Here is a 16,225-nt window from a genome sequence, read left to right as displayed (position 1 = left end):
GGTGACTCACAATCTGGAGAAATCAATAACTATGGTACAGTAATAGACTTTTTGAGAAGTGTTGTGAATTATGGCTCTTTTTCTCTTCCATCTCAATAGAAGGCCTTCGTCCTGACTGTCCTCTCACTGGGGTCTAATCTCAACTTCTTATTGATTCGTCCCATGGGGCTGAGGAGGCTATCGCACAGTGCTGCGGGTCGATTGGACGGCCACAGAGAAGATAGAGGACGCCGATAGTCCGAGCGGCTGTGCTATGGATGCCGTTAGACGCAAAGTGGGCTAATAAATTCGATCTCCAGCTGACGAGTGAAAGAGTTTAAATGGCAAAACAAAAAAAAATGACAATCATGCTGCTGCCTGTAAGTGCAGTACATGCACATTTCTTCGGTTATTAACTAATAATGTGTTTCAGTCTCGCTCGCTTGAGAGAGAGAGCAACATGACTGGGAGTGTTTGTTTGCCGCCTGCTGGGCAAGTGACTCCAGCCCAAAGTCAACCAAGGGGACAAACCCCAAAGTGTGACTGTTGTTTTCAAATGTGCTATGCAATCAGTTGGCGAGCAGTTGTTGGTGTACTTCGCCTCCCTCCACAGGCAGCTGGGATAGGCTCTTGTGACAAGGTGTGGGAACTGAAAACTGGTTGTTCATGAGAAACCAGTTTCCCTATTCCCTATGAATTGGCTGTTAGCTCATTAGCTAAGAGCGAGAAGAACAAAACAAGGGTCCCAAAACCTGTCATATCGTGGGGCTCACCTCCCTTGGGTGGTTCGCCCGATCGCCCACAAAGTTTTAGTTTCCAAAAGTGGATTTCACTAATCAAGTTGATGATATTTTGGACCTTTTTGTTTTTTTAGACTAACATTTTTTGTTGTATATCAGAATGATCCATTTCAGATTAACATCACTTCAAAACTGTAAATATTGGGTGACTGAAAAAAAACAGCAAGCTATTAATTGCTGTGTGCACACAGCAGCACTCACAGTGCACTTTCAAGGACAACTTCTTAGAAGCGTTGTTCGGCGCGGTCAAATTCTGGTCATCTGACATGCAGCGGAAGACACCTTCGGAGAAAAGTGCGATGTGGGGAATTTCTAGCACCATCTTGTCATCCTTTTGCTCCACATGCAACTTGTAGAAGCACCAAGAGCCTGGCCACACTGGCCGCCACATTTGGAGAAGCTGTGCCAGTCAAAGACAGTAGCAAACGTCAAGTCAAATATATAACAAACATCATGTTATGAAATTAATGAATGAATATAAATTATCAAAATAGTGCCTTCCTGTAGTAAATAGTGGCCAAGATCTAAAGCATGGCATCTCCATACATTTTTGTTGGATAAGAAGGTTTTGAGTCACCAGCATGGTTATGGCAAAAATTAACTCATGTCTCAAACCGCTGCTGTGGTTACCACAAGATGGCAACAAAAAAAAACAGTGCTCTATTAGACAGAGCAATGGCCTGATTAAATTAAGCCCCCTGTGCCCACCGTAGTTCCTTATCATCAAGGTGCCAGAAGATGGCACTAAAGCAGTACTTTTCAGCCAGTGCTTTTGCCTGGCCGATAACAGCAATGACAACTAGGTTAAAACAGCAAATAACAAAGGATAGAGCTTCAAAATTCATTGTGACAACAAGCAGGAAAACACTGTAATATGCATGAAAAGTTGTTTAGAAATACAACCCCCATCGCCCGCCCAAAAAAAAGGGAAATTGATGCAGTAAATATACGGTAGTGGTGGATGTACATACAGTGGGGCAAATAAGTATTTAGTCAACCACTAATTGTGCAAGTTCTCCCACTTCAAAATTTTAGAGAGGCCTGTAATTGTCAACATGGGTAACCTCAACCATGAGAGACAGACTGTGGAAAAAGAAACCAGAAAATGACATTGTTTGATTTTTAAAGAATTTATTTGCAAATCTTGGTGGAAAATAAGCATTTGGTCAATACCAAAAGTTCATTTCAGTACTATGATATGTACCCTTTGTTGGCAATAACGGAGACCAAACGTTTTCTGTAACTCTCTACAAGCTTTTCACACACTGTTGCTGGTATTTTGGCCCATTCCTCCATGCACATCTCCTCTAGAGCAGTGATGTTTTGGGGCTGTCGTTGGGCAACATGGACTTTCAACTCCCTCCACAGATTTTCTATGGGGTTGAGATCTGGAGACTGGCTAGGCCACTCCAGGACCTTGAAATGCTTCTTACGAAGCCACTCCTTTGTTGCCCTGGCTGTGTGTTTGGGATCATTGTCATGCTAAAAGACCCAGCCACGTCTCATCAAAATCTCTCGATACATGGCCCCATTCATTCTTTCCTTTACACAGATCTGTCGTCCTGGTCCCGTTGCAGAAAAACAGGCCCAAAGCATGATGTTACCATCTCCATACTTCACAGTGGGAATGGCTTTCTTCGGATGCAATTCAGTATTCTTTCCCTGCAAACACGAGAACCTGTGTTTCTACCAAAAAGTTATATTTTGGTTTTATCTGACCATAACACATTCACCCAGTCCTCTTCTGGATCATCCAAATGCTCTCTAGCAAACCGCAGACGGGCTTGGACGTGTACTTTCTTCAGCAGGGGGACACGTCTGGCAGTGCAGGATTTGAGTCCCTGGCAGCGCATTGTGTTACTGATAGTAGCCTTTGTTACTGTTGTCCCAGCTCTCTGTAGGTCATTCACTCGGTCCCCCTGTGTGGTTCTGGGATTTTTGCTCACCGTTTTTGTTATCATTTCGATGCCACGGGGTGAGATCTTGCATGGAGCACCAGATCAAGGGAGAGTATCAGTGGTCTTGTATGTCTTCCATTTTCTAATAATTGCTCCCACAGTTGATTTCTTTACACCAAGCGTTTTACGTATTGCAGATTCAGTTTTCCCAGCATGGCGCAGGTCAACAATTTTGTCTCTGGTATCCTTCGACAGCTCTTTAGTCTTGTGGCCATGGTGGAGTTTGGAGTGTGACTGACTGAGGTTGTGGGCAGGTGTCTTTTATACCGATAATGAGTTAAAACAGGTGCCATTAATACAAATAATGAGTGGAGCCTCGATAGACCTCATTAGAAGCAGTTAGACCTCTTTGACAGCCAGAAATCTTGCTTGTTTGTAGGTGACCAAATACTTATTTTCCACTCTAATTTGGAAATAAATTCTTCAAAAATCAAACAATGTGATTCTCTGTTTTTTTTTCACAATCTGTCTCTCGTGGTTGAGGTTTACCCATGTTGACAATTACAGGCCTCTCCAATCTTTTCAAGTAGGAGAACTTGCACATTTGGTGGTTGACTAAATACTTATTTGCCCCACTGTACATATGAGGAAAGTGGCTCAAATGATCCAGATGATAGCAGATGGAACTGTGATGAATCAAAATCACTTGGTATTTTTACATTAGAATTCAAATTTGATCTGGATAATGTCAGTGCCATATTCCACTTGTGTGCCTTTGAATGTGTTTCCTGCCTATGTATTTCCTTTTGAAAGAACTGAATTGAATTGAATGAATTGACTCAAATAGATTTTGGGCTCAATAAATTATGTGTGAATTAATGCTTGAGCTCACCTCGGAGTAACTTTCAAATCTTACGCGGCTGATGTTAAACCTATTGTCTGAGTAGAAGCACTTCAGTATGACACTGTCGCCTTCCATAACATTGTGGTTCGGGCCTTGAATGAGCAGTTCACCTGCAAACAGACACGGAAAACAGATGACGCCATTCTGCAAACGCTCTTGGGCATGATTCCAGTTTACAGTGGCAAAACAAGTTATTCCACTGGAACAGCGATAAACGCCTTAAACTTTACTTCTTAAGATTAGAAAAATGTATGTTTTTGCAAAATATATGATGTAGAGCGATAATATACATATTGATAATAAAAACCCAAATTATGACCTCAAGTTCCAGGAACATTAAGGTCATAGTACCTAATACAGAAAAACATTTAAAAAAGAACAACTGAAGATTTTGTTAAGCAAAACTATATTTACCATTTACTATGGAGGCCAGTCCAAGAAACAAAATGACAAATTTTGCGCCCATTGTCCTAGGTTCAGCTTGCCATTTATTTGTACGCACATGTGAGGAGTCAACCTGGATGCAGTTTGAAAACAAAACTAAAAAACTGTGTACTTAACACTTGTGAAGGTGTGGCTTACCAATGATGAAAGACGAGTCAAACTCCAGTCCTTTGTGAATCTTCTACCATATCGATGGTGTTTTATAGCCAACCCTCTGACCCACTCTTACACTCTTGATGCTAGAATTTGCTTATATGACAGTAAAATGATGCAGCGTGGCATGTCAGCGTTACACCTTCTGGTTTTCACTTGCACTTCTTTTTTGGTTACATGTTTACGGTTTCGTTTAGTCCTTAAAATGTCCTGACACAATGCTTTCAGTCATAATCTAGCGTATCCAAAGTATCATTAGCACTGGTGAAAAGTGGGGGGGAAAATTGTTATTATACTAATGTATATTTTATAGAGAACTGCACATCACTTAAGTACAGTAAAACTCTGCATATTCATGAGTCAGCATTTGCGAATTCTCATAATGAGTTTTTAAAACTGGGTCAACATATGGTAGCTTAGTACCTCGAGATACAAGTGGCCTGACTGGACTTTTTCAAGGCATGGTTCATTGTTCGGACAAATGCTTTGACTTGTGAGAAATTTTTTGCAATAACAGTGCAGTAGTGGCAGTGACGTTAATTCACTTAACAACCATGACCCCCCCCCCCCAGTGCCAGCGTAGGGAAAAAAATAAACATTATAGACAAGTTTTCTGAGCGAAACTTGGGTGGCGCCACCTTTAACATTTTCTGCTACAGACCTTCAAAGCGCCATTTTGGATCTACCTCACCATACGCCTTGAATCGAAACCAGCAGATTAAAGATTTTGTTCGCTGTTTTAACCCTAAAAGATCCACCTAAAACATTGTGTGTTTGTTCTTATGACTTCGTTTATTGTTCGTGGACAAAATTCGAACAATCTGTGCAGCTTGTGATAACATGGGGTGTAGATTGATACGCTGGCCACTTGAATGACCAAAATGAGGCGAAATTACAAATATTACAGTTGCAGAAGGGCTGACACAGATTTTGTTTTTACAAGTAAATACTATAAGGTAATGTTTTATCTAGTTAGGTTATAGTTATGGTGTTATGAGGTAATCGCACATGTACATATAAACACAAATAGTATGTCTTTTTTTTATTGCCAACTGATCGCAATAAAAACTTTGGACAACTTGATTCCATTTTTTGTTTTATTCAAAACAATTGCTGTATGTGCAAAACATGTCAATAATCACAATTTATAAAATTATTAGAAAAATACTAACGAAGGTGGAGCACAAATCAAGCTTTCTATCATCAAGGTAGAACGCACAGTCTCGATATATGTCCATAAACTTAAGTGTTGTTGTGAGGCACATCAAGTTGTCTTCCCTTATCTTACAGTGTTTTCCAACCGTACACAAACGAACAAAAAACGTGTAACACTTGAATTTATGCATTTGAGGTAAAAAGCCTGTGTAATTTGTTTTCCATTCTTTGTCGTTGAAGCAAATGTCTCAGCTGGGACGCAACACAGAATTATAGTAAAATTGAACATAAATGTACCTGTTATTGCTTTGTGGCGGCATTGTCTTGGTTCCACATCTGCCTCCATGAACACAAAATTACCATATTCATGTATTAGAACACATTCAACTGGATGCTTCAGAGCTTTTGAGGTACCTTATTGCGTTTCCATCCACTGCCATTAAATCAAAAAAGTACAAAACTTTTTGGGTTGTGGCAACTCTTAGCCATTTCTTGAAATCAATTCTGTACTCACAGTTAAGCAATACAGCATGTACCCACAATTTAGCATTCTTTGGCCACAAAGTAGTTAACTGTCGGTACACACGTAGGTACAAATTACCTATGAAAATAACCCCCCCACCCCCCACCCTGGCTCCAGAGATGATTTGTAAGTAGTTTTGGAAGAAAATTTTACTGTCAAACAACATGAAAGAACGAACAAAATACATATGTTGTTTTTTAAACTACATAGCTTCGCTTTAAAGTCTGGCAGGTTTATGATAACGCAAAATGACAGACGCCATCAAGTGTGCTCATGAATAGTTTGGCGCCAAACCATCATCTAAGCGTTACCCCTAAAAGTGACTATCTGTCAGAAATGACATTCATTGATTGGGATTATTTTAATTTTTATCACTTGATACTTCAGCATTCTGTGTTACGTAGTTTACGATGTTTACAAAGTTAGTAAAACACATAGGCTATTATTATAGCCGACAACCCCGGCTGTTACTTACTGTAGTTGTAATGACACAACCAAGCCTGCAAGTGGCGAAAGAGAGAGTATATTTCTACCGGAAGTAGACAAGAGTAACCGGAAGTAGTATCGTCGGGGAGGAAACGCGTAACTGGTTTTTCTGCACGCTCTTTCGAAGCAGAGCGAATGAGTGTTTTGTGTATTTATCCTACAATATTCCTTTTACAACATGGACAGATGATGTCTGCGTAGTTGGGTAAGAGGATCAGGTGCGTTGCGTTTTGTTGAAATGGCACGCCGTGTCTGATCGGATGCTAATGTTAGCTGCCTTAGCTTACGTCAAAGCTATTCAGTTGCTATTGTTTTTAGCATAAGATGCGATCTTGTTCACATAGTTAACACTGCAATTGACCCATTGTGTTATTTAGTTGTTTGATTTTAAGTCCGTCTCTACGTGGAGCTAAGTGAAGCTGATTTGCTTTTGTAACAGCGTAGGAGTCGTCTAAATATAATATTGTAGGAGGTAGGTCAATATTTCGAATTTGGATAGGTTGAATTAGTCATCAATTTATCTTTTAGTTGGGAATGCGTTGGTATCGGTTAAGGAACTAGGAAGCTAAAAACGTAAACGTTATTTAGAAAATGTGGGATTTTTTTTTTTTTCAATGAAATTAAGAGGTATACTAAATTTGTAAGCAGGAAACAAGATTGTTCGTATGAGAATTATATTTTGATAATAATACTGTTTAATGTTGGCATTTCTTAAAATGGCAAAAATATGTGATTTAATTCTGAATGTTGGGGAACACCTATTTCCTGAATGTTTGAAATATTGAATGGTTAGAATCAGTTTAGAAATGTGTTAGACATGTAGTTTAAAAAAAAAAAAAAAAAAAAAGGAGGAAAAATAATATTAAAATTTGATGCGATCACACATTGTTGCGTCAAGTGTACCTGATTTGTCGGACTGAGTACCCTTTTCTCCAGTTTTTCCACCTGTGATTATCCCCATTGTGGAATGGATAAAGGATATCTTATACGTTCCACAGATACATGGATGTGGTCCCACTTTGCACATAGCCCATCGTCATTTTTGCTCTGAAAGTGACCTAGCACTTAAACGTTCTGCATCCCACAACACTTCCTGGGGCCGCTGAAATGGCCAATAGCACCGCAACGGCAGGGAAGGTTATCGGAGCACCTGGACCTGCAGGCAGAAGTAGCCCCGAAGGATCTCAGGTCGGTACAACCAAAGTTGTACCTATCATATTCCACAGAATATAATTATGAGTTTAATAATGATCAAATATTGTACATATCAGGTGCTTAGCAAGAAGAAGCTTCAAGACCTGGTAAGAGAAATTGACCCCAACGAGCAGCTGGATGAGGACGTTGAGGAGGTCTGTTGTAACGTTCTTCTATACACTTTCCTAAGTTTTTGTTCCCTTAGTGACTTGTCATACAGTAAGCGGCATTTTCAAACACGTCTCCACAGATGCTGTTGCAAATTGCTGACGACTTCATTGAGAGTGTTGTCACGGCCGCTTGTCAGCTGGCGCGCCATCGCAAGTCCAACACCTTGGAGGTCAAGGATGTCCAATTACACCTCGGTTAGATTTTGTTCTCTACTTGTGAATTATTATAAAGATTGTTTCCTGTTAATCCTAAGACAGCTTTTAGTTTGTCAAAGCAATGGAGGAGCAACAAAAGTTAACATCCAATTGAAAATTACATGTAAATTTTCAAATTGATTTGGTGGATACACATCACAAAATATCTAATATTAATCAATATTCCTAGCATGTTTTTATTAGGTTTCAATTCTGCTTCAATTTTGTTATTCTTCTTCAGCGTGCCAGAAAGGGCATATTTAGTCATATTTTTAAAGTAATTATATATATTTTTTAAAGCTGTTGATGCATTTTATTCATCTGTTCTGAGCCATTTGTCCAAGTTTTGATTAATATATTTCTTGACAACCATAATCTAGTCATAAAACTGTAAAAAAAAAAAAAAAAAAAGTTTTTATTGTACGGCAAAAGTAAGCTTGATTTGATTACAGTAATCAAGGTGTCTGTTTAACGACTGTAATTGTTTATATCCAACTGTACATGTATTTGTTGTTTTTTGTCATGGAATGTTACTTAATTGTGTTGATATTTGTTTTTTAATTTAAAATAAAATTGCAAATGTTTTGTTTAAGAGCGTCAATGGAACATGTGGATCCCGGGTTATGGCTCAGATGAGATCAGGCCCTTTAAGAAAGCGTGCACAACAGAGGCTCACAAACAGGTATGGGGACATATTTCATAGTGCTGGTTATCATCCTAACTGAAGCAAACGAGCAACTCATATATTGTTTTTCTGTTTCAGAGGATGGCCCTGATTCGCAAGACAACCAAAAAGTAGCAGAACTAAATTTTCCTTATGTTAAACCCACCTTGTACTTTTTTTTTTTTGGGGGGGGGGGGGGGGGGGGGGTGTCATATACAGTATCATAGGTTGTGAACAGAGATTAGTAATTAGTATTTGATAGTCATGTCTTCCTAATTTTGCAGTGTATTTTCAAACTACATGTACTGATGTAACCCTGTCCTGTTTTTTGTTTCCTTTGTTTTGTTAACACGTTCATCTGTTCATGTCAATAAATACGATCACCTGTTTCGAATGTGACTGCCGCTGCTTTAATCAGTCGTATATGAATAACAATAACAATAGACAGTTTATTGTAATCTGTTTAAAATGAAGGTCCAATGTCAAACATAGCATGCATTTACAGCAAATTATCCATTTGATCCAACTGTATGAACTGTGTTGTCATACCTCAATTTAAACCCCACAAGGAGGACTTTCCAGAACTACCGTAATTATTTAGTCATGTCCTCTTAAAGGATAACTGGGGGAAAAAACGGTTAAGAAAATTTAACTTGTCATGTCAAAAGCCAACATGAGGGCTCTAGATCTGTCAACACCCTCAAAGATATCGAACAAAAAGCCACATTGAATTAATCCTACTTGTTTAAAGGGTATAATAATAAGTAAAGGTCATGAAGAAGGGCTTTCATCTGTAATTATTCCGGCAATGGCCATTTACAGGACATTATGAGAAGATAAATATGCATCAACATCTCACAAATCAGCACACAATTCCTTTTGCTAGTTGTCCATGCATGAATGTTAATGATAATATAATATTATAATATTTTCTCGTATGAGATTCACAACTTGGTGCTCATCCAAATGAGAGAACTAGAAAACCTGACAGTGGAAGTAAAAGTACAGTACTTGACAAATGTACAGTATTGTGTTTCATTGATGTTTGCGGTGACTTGTCAAGCGATCAAATGCCATGTAATCATTCAGCATACCCGTTAATTTACAGGGACACATCTTACACGCGCTGCGGTAACAATACAACTCTTGAGGGAAGATACCTTAGGAGGCAAAATAAATGGGCTGCAGGGACACGGTTGGCGCATTTGTCACACCGGGGGCGACAGTAATAGCCTTGATGACTTCTCGACATTGCTCAGTGCCGATATCCAAAGGCTTCCCGGGGCGTTCTTCTAATAATTGGCAACCTTGAGTGTGTGAAAACAAATCTGTTCACTCTTGGATGTTGAGCAATTAGATGGGATGCAGCAGAAGCTCCAAAATAGACTGGAGGCCGCCAACTGGACACTTTTTTAGGTATCCAACAGGATCATACAGGTGTAACTAGAAGATGCAATTTCTGGAGAACTTGCTTGGGAATGCTTTGCCCTCTCTCCCGTGGGTCACTTTCTTTTAATTTTGAGGAATTTTAGGTCACTCCAGACTCACCGCTGTTCTAGCTGGAACAGCGGTGAGTCTGGAGTTCCAGGCTACTAGATGTCCAGTCCATTCACTTCTCCCAGTTAAAATGGATTGGATGTCTTGCGCCATCAATGGTACTGAGAGATGAGCATTGACAGCTAGTCAATCTTTGTCAATGGTGGGAAATGAGTTAATCTTTGATTACTTCCTAGTTAAATTCAAGGCACTTACAGGTCATTTGCTGTTGATTTTGGGTCACTTTCTGCATATTTTTGGCCATTTTCTTAATATATATATATATATTTTTTTTTTTGCCTTTCTGGGTCACTTTCTGTAGACTTTGGGGCTTTTCGGATAACGTCTTGTTAATATGGGGTCATTTTTTTCCAGATTGGAAATGAATGGGGGCATTGGAAATAGATGTAATTTTGTTGGAACTGTACAGTATATTTTTGGGCAAAAACTGTATACACCTTTTGCCTCCCCTTATTTTGTTACATTTTTTATGTGTAAATTATGTAAAGAAAAAAAAAGATAACTGGAGGATGATAAACATTTTGAAATTTGAACATGAAAAGGGTTTTGACACTGGAAATGAATGGGACTTTATTTGTCAAAACAAAAAACATTTTTTGCTGCAATTGTGAACATTAGAGGCAAAATAAAAAAACAGCCTGTGTCGTATGAATTTTTGGAACAATTTGAAGTTGTAATGGAGAAACTCAACAAGTAAAAGCAATGAGACTTTTTGGGCAATTACTATTAACCAAAAACAGAAGCATTGTTACTTATGTTACTTGATACTGATTTAGTTGTTATGTTTGTGATGAAATACTGTATATACGAATTGCCTTAAAAAGCACTGTATTATCCTTTGCTTTAGTTTCGAACAACAAGCTTTGTGAGGCAGGATTTTCTGCAATGGCTGGTTGTAAGTAACACACTCAAAATCTCAACTGAAACCGAAATACAAAACAGACAGACAATGTTTAGGCACAGCATTTTGTTTTGTTCTTGCGTGCTGGGCCGGGCTGGGTCACGCTACGCCTGTGTCCTTGTAGAGCCAGTGGCGTGGCGCACTTAACCCCATCCCAGCCCTCATGCAGATCCAGCTCCCCACTCGTCAGGCCCTGGTAGATCCGGCGAGCCAGGAGCTCAAAGGTCTCCTTGACGTTGTGACCTGTCTTGGCTGAGGCCTCTATATACGGCACGCCCAAGATTTCAGCCAGCTTCTCGCCCTCATCCCTGCTCACAGCCCGCTTGCCCTTGTCATCACTCTTGTGGCCCACCAGTACGAATAGGACCTTGTGGGGCAGCACGTGCTCGCACACCTCGGCGTGCCAGTCCTGGATGTGCTCAAACGTTGCTCGTTTGGTCAGGTCGAACACAAGCAGGCCTCCAACGGAGTTGCGGTAGTATGAACGGGTCACCGACCTAAAAGAGTCCAGACGTCAGACTTTGCTCGTTTTGCCGCTGCAAAACAATCAGCTTTCTCTTTCTCTAAGAAGATTTATGGTTTAGTTTGTCTGGCTGGAATCCCATACTTTCACAATCTTATCAGCAAAACTTCTTGCAATGTAAGTCATCAAAAGTAGAAGAAACAGATGACACCTTTCCTACTTCTCCAATGTTTTATTTTTTTCAAATCCATCTAATTTGTCTCAGTGATGTCTTATCTCTCTCTCACTTTTATTTTTAGCTAATCTCTTGCTCTGAGGGGACCTTTAAGGGAATGACACAAATTATCATATTGGTCTCACACATTTGCTGCGGACTACCTGGCCAAATAATCTTTTCTAGTGCTACCGTAATAGCGTACCGCACGAATGCTATTTTTAGACCATTATGTCGCCATCGTAACGCAGAAGTGGGACATTTTAGACATGCCCTCGCATACAATCCATGTTATTTCTGCTTGTTTTCTCCAGTTAGCTTTCAAAAAAGAACATGCCGATCAAACACTGCTGCTATGGAACTTGTAGAAACGACCCTAGACATTATGACATATGAAGGATGTTTTCTTCATACGTTTCCCGAAACCAAAAACTGGGAGGAAAAAATGTGAAGAATGGATACACTTGCGCGGACGTGCAAAAGACCAGTTTAACGCCAGCAATGTGAAGCCATTCACATTTCATATGCGGTAAACATTTTGTTGGGGGCCATGGTCCTACAGAGGATGAAGAGGTTAGCCATTTTGATATTTTTACTTATTTTTTAGCGTGGTATTTTGCCGTGCTGCTTCTGTCTGACAATGTTAGACCTGGGAAAAAAAAAAAAAATGGTATCTGACTGCCACTGTTACCTTGTCTGTTGTAAAAACAACTTTAGTAAGGGGGAAGTGTGAATAAATTATAGAATAAAATTTATTATCAATGAAAAAATTAAAAGTGTTCGTTGGCTGTCACTGAGTAGCATTTGCGATTGCGACACAAAAATAGCAATGTAAATTGCCCCCAAGAACGGTGAGAGACGTAAGACAACCAGGGGATATAATATATAAGAAAGACACGGCATACGTTGGTAAAGGGAACATTGTTGAAACAGGAGAATGTCATTGTCACTGGCATAGGGCAATGCACACAAGAAAAAGGTGTCGATAAAAAAAGCTAACTCTGGATCAGGTCGGGTCTTTTTCAGCCCTTGACACTCAAGCCATCTCTTTAACTGAACATGTTTATGTTGTTTCACATCTTTACCTGTGAATTTGGCACCAGGGACATCATGTTCCGACAGAATTGGTAGCTTTAGCTCAGTCAACATCTCGTTCGTACACTATATCCATTCATTTACTATTAGGGACAAACGGGAAGTTGACCCGCCTGGCAACAATTGGTAACGTCATGCATATTAATGAGCAAAAGTGACGTGTTGCTTGCGGTCCGCCATTCAGAGGCAATATCTGATTTTCATTGGTTGACTCTCTCTCTATATATATATATGTATATACATTTTTTTTCCCCTCGCCGCTTCAAGTTAATACTGTGAGCCAAAGGCATAGGTTTGCATAGGGACGGTAGGGACAAAACACTAGCAACTTTTTAGGATGCTCACATTGTCCCCACCAACTTCCACCACTTACCATACGTTTTAGTTGCTGCAATAGACCCCACCATTATCAAGTGAATTATTTTCAACATGTTCAGACTTACGTGTACCTCTTTTCACTTGCTGAATGTGCTGGTCCATTTTTTCCTCCTAAACGCACATTTGACTGGCTAATGACTTGGGCCCCCCACAGACGCCCACACGTTAGATATTAAAGATATTAGTAAGTTTTTTTTCCCCAGCCAGCAGCAGCCACCGTAAGAAATGTAAAAACATGTCAATGTTATGGAAGTGGGGAACACTCCACTAATTTTGCTACTGAAAGTCTGACCTGCATCAGAATTAGCATAACATTAAACTGCGTGAACTTGCTAACCGGCAAAAGTCGAGTAGGTCGCTGCTATAGAGTCCTCCTTTGTGTGTTGTTTTTTACTGTTAACGTTAATTAAACTGTGAGAAATGTAGTAAACCGAGTTTTACACCTTTCTCTCCAATTTTACTTTTAATTTTATTAAAATGGTCTTAAAGCACCCCACAGGAGCTTTATTATTATTATTTTTTTAGTTTGGTTGTGCTTGTGGACAAAAGCAGTAGTTTCCCTGGAAAACGGCTCAATTTTTATTTTCATTTTTTTTGTTATTTCCTGACAAAGAAGATTTTCATTTATATTTTTTTATTTAGGCAATGTTGAGTGGTATTAAGACAATTGTTTAATTTGTTGCTTTCCTGGATAGTTAAGGGATGATTAACAAGTTTCTATTTATTGTGAATGTTAATATATGTTCAAATATTGCAAGTTAAATTTGCTCATAAAATCCGAAAAAAAATTCTGGAAGTTTTCAAAATGCTTCTTTAGCATTTTTTTTTTTTTTTTTTAAACGAAGGTTTGAATTGAACGGTGTAGGCTGAACCAATACACATAGAAGTTAGTATAAGTCAAAACATTTATTTTGCATTGATCATTAAGAATGTCCCGTCCACAGCAAAAAGTGTACATGAAGCAGAGGCGTAGCAAGGGTCCCCGGGGGCCCCAGGCAACAAGCAACATGGGGCCCTTTGAGCGTGTGCAAGTAAGGGGGACTGATGGACTTGGAGCAATAGCATATTTAATAAAAGTATAATAACGCCTCTGTCTCATAGAGCGCTTTTTAGGACACTCAAAGTGCCCAGCTTTTACTACATTAGGACATAAAACTACAGTAACATAGTACACTCACCGCTGTCCTGCTTCCTTTTCTCCTTTTTTTTTTCTTTTGTCGCTTCCAGAAGGATAACTTCTCTTCATTTTGGATATACGCCAATTAAAAAAAAGGCAAATCACTCACCACTCACTCTCACTCTGAGTCACGTGGAGGTGGGGAGGAGGGTGTAGAGCAAGTGAAGGGGCCCCTTCAGGGAACTCAGACACATGGCTTTCACTAGCACTGTCGCACTTGTCGCTGCGACAGTGCAGTAAAGCTAAATCTGTTGGCCCGTCTGGGGGCCCTAGGCAATTGCTTGGTTTGCCTAATGGGAAGCGACGCCTCTGCATACAGGTCATTTATGCCATATCGTCCCTACCAATTTTGAGACCAAACCTACGCCCTTGCTGTGAGCACACAGAGTTGTCTTTCAGAGGGGGATAAGAATATTAAGCATGTATTTGCAAGAGGACACATTAGTCCTGGGATGACCAAACTTTTCTCTGAGGGCCTCTTTCAGAAAAATCCTACAAGGGCAAACTTGAAATTCTTCCGCTGTCATTTGTTAAACAGAGGATCGCAAGGTTAAAAAGATTTTTTTTTAAAAATGTATTTATTTTGGGGGCGGGTTCGTTTTGGGCAGCGATCGTTCAGTTGCTGCGAGCACCCCAGTCGAATTGGATTGGACGTCCATCTCAGTAAATGGCACTGAGACAATCACTCAATGCCGTTGCATGCAATGCAATGTCGTTTTATTCACAAAGTAAAAAAAAAAAATAGTGTGTTGATTTTTTTGTGCCCTGTGACATCAGATTCTGACGAATGTCGGCACGTTGTAAACAAGTAACTTCCAAGTCCACAGCAGGACTATCCGTGGAGGTTTGACAGACATCTCATGTGACTCACCTGAAGCGCTCCTGGCCTGCGGTGTCCCAGAACTGCATCTTGACCCGGACGCCTGGCTCCACCTCTAAGAAGTGCACGTAGAAGTCCACTCCCACCGTCTCATTGATGGCCTCCAGGAAGTTGTCCTCTGTGTAGCGCTTGAGAAGAGACGACTTGCCAACCGTGGAGTCCCCTAGCATGATGATTCGGAACTGGTACTGCCACTGGGTCGGGTCCATGGTCGCTCAAGGGACTAAACAGGTGCTGGGACGCCTATTGAAGCGCCATATGTAGGAGAACAGGTTGTTGTTTCCATTTCTACCACCCAACACAGACGTGCGTCCGATTATCCAGGGTGGAGAAAACGCTCAAGTTGTGCAAATTTGCTTGTTCACGAAGGAGTACCAAAGGAGGGGCAGGACGTCATCGATGGGAGGGAGTGGGTGGTTCGAGTTCATGTACGTGTCACTTCATTAGGTACACTTAATACAAATAATGCAAAATTCCTTCAGCGCAATATGAGCGTGGGTGGCCAACAGAATAAATACTAGTAGTATTGATAGTAGCTCTTCCTTCCTCCATATTAAATCAGGGGTGTCCAAACTGCAGCCCGCAGCAAATTATGAAAATATTGATAATGCATACATTCTTCTCAGCTTTAACACTAGATAAGCTTGTCACTTAACTGGTGACTTGGCTCAGGAGTAAAAACCAGACATGTTGAAATCTATGTAAGAAACAGTTGAATTTCAAGTATTTTGTTTAACATAAATACTTTACATAAAAATCCTATTTGATGAATCTTCATTGTTTTTAAGTTTTCTCCTGAAAAATGTTTTTAAACATTTTTAAAGATTTACTATGAACTCACCCTGCCATTGACAACGATGCATCCAATACATTTAAACTGGGATGACTGGCTGTGATTGTTTCACTGCCATTGACGGGGGTAGACGTCCAATCCATTTTGATGGGAGAGGCAAATGATCACTGTCAGCCCTCTAAGCCAAAATCAAATGGTCGTA

At 40.0% G+C, this 16,225-nt stretch overlaps 3 protein-coding genes across 4 annotated transcripts in view; 1 reads left to right on the top strand and 2 right to left on the bottom strand.

Annotated features, from left to right (window-relative positions):
• Positions 1-4,207, bottom strand: part of si:ch211-79k12.1 (uncharacterized protein LOC568891 homolog) — a 32,407-nt gene extending 28,200 nt beyond the window's left edge. The window contains exons 1-4 of the mRNA XM_057834163.1: positions 4,164-4,207; positions 3,996-4,098; positions 3,570-3,691; positions 981-1,179 (exon numbers count right to left, since the gene is read on the bottom strand). Coding sequence (XP_057690146.1) covers positions 981-1,179; positions 3,570-3,691; positions 3,996-4,047 — 373 coding nt within the window. The 5' untranslated portion in view covers positions 4,048-4,098; positions 4,164-4,207. The remainder of the gene's footprint in view (positions 1-980; positions 1,180-3,569; positions 3,692-3,995; positions 4,099-4,163) is intronic.
• Positions 4,208-6,380: 2,173 nt separating this feature from the next.
• On the top strand, positions 6,381-8,761 carry taf12 (TAF12 RNA polymerase II, TATA box binding protein (TBP)-associated factor). 2 transcript variants are annotated; one of them, XM_057834167.1, is made up of 6 exons: positions 6,381-6,547; positions 7,341-7,530; positions 7,614-7,691; positions 7,787-7,901; positions 8,495-8,583; positions 8,665-8,761. In XM_057834167.1, exons 2-6 carry the CDS (start codon positions 7,450-7,452, stop codon positions 8,698-8,700), a joined length of 399 nt encoding a protein of 132 aa, XP_057690150.1. In that variant the 5' UTR covers positions 6,381-6,547; positions 7,341-7,449; the 3' UTR covers positions 8,701-8,761. The 2 variants fall into 2 exon arrangements, with proteins under 2 accessions (XP_057690150.1, XP_057690148.1); XM_057834165.1 differs by having other exon boundaries at positions 6,396-6,560.
• A 161-nt stretch (positions 8,762-8,922) lies between these two features.
• rab42b (RAB42, member RAS oncogene family) lies at positions 8,923-15,961 on the bottom strand. The gene is made up of 2 exons (XM_057834164.1): positions 15,222-15,961; positions 8,923-11,520 (listed from the first exon to the last, which is right to left on the bottom strand). The coding sequence occupies exons 1-2, from the start codon at positions 15,437-15,439 to the stop codon at positions 11,076-11,078; spliced, it is 663 nt and encodes a 220-aa protein (XP_057690147.1). The 5' UTR covers positions 15,440-15,961; the 3' UTR covers positions 8,923-11,075.
• Between the last annotated feature and the right edge of the window lie 264 nt (positions 15,962-16,225).

Source organism: Corythoichthys intestinalis, chromosome 4, assembly GCF_030265065.1.
Source record: "Corythoichthys intestinalis isolate RoL2023-P3 chromosome 4, ASM3026506v1, whole genome shotgun sequence".
Classification (NCBI taxonomy): Eukaryota; Metazoa; Chordata; class Actinopteri; order Syngnathiformes; family Syngnathidae; genus Corythoichthys; species Corythoichthys intestinalis.
This window is presented reverse-complemented; position numbering and strand designations above follow the sequence as displayed.

Excerpts from the sequence above, each read along its gene's own strand:
- taf12 (XM_057834167.1), top strand. The coding sequence starts at position 7,450 with ATGGCCAATAGCACCGCAACGGCAGGGAAGGTTATCGGAGCACCTGGA. Across the intron at positions 7,531-7,613 it reads GTAGCCCCGAAGGATCTCAG|GTGCTTAGCAAGAAGAAGCT; the intron begins GTCGGTACAACC and ends TGTACATATCAG. Across the intron at positions 8,584-8,664 it reads CAACAGAGGCTCACAAACAG|AGGATGGCCCTGATTCGCAA; the intron begins GTATGGGGACAT and ends TTTCTGTTTCAG.
- rab42b (XM_057834164.1), bottom strand. The coding sequence starts at position 15,439 with ATGGACCCGACCCAGTGGCAGTACCAGTTCCGAATCATCATGCTAGGG. Across the intron at positions 11,521-15,221 it reads GCAGGCCAGGAGCGCTTCAG|GTCGGTGACCCGTTCATACT; the intron begins GTGAGTCACATG and ends GGACTCTTTTAG.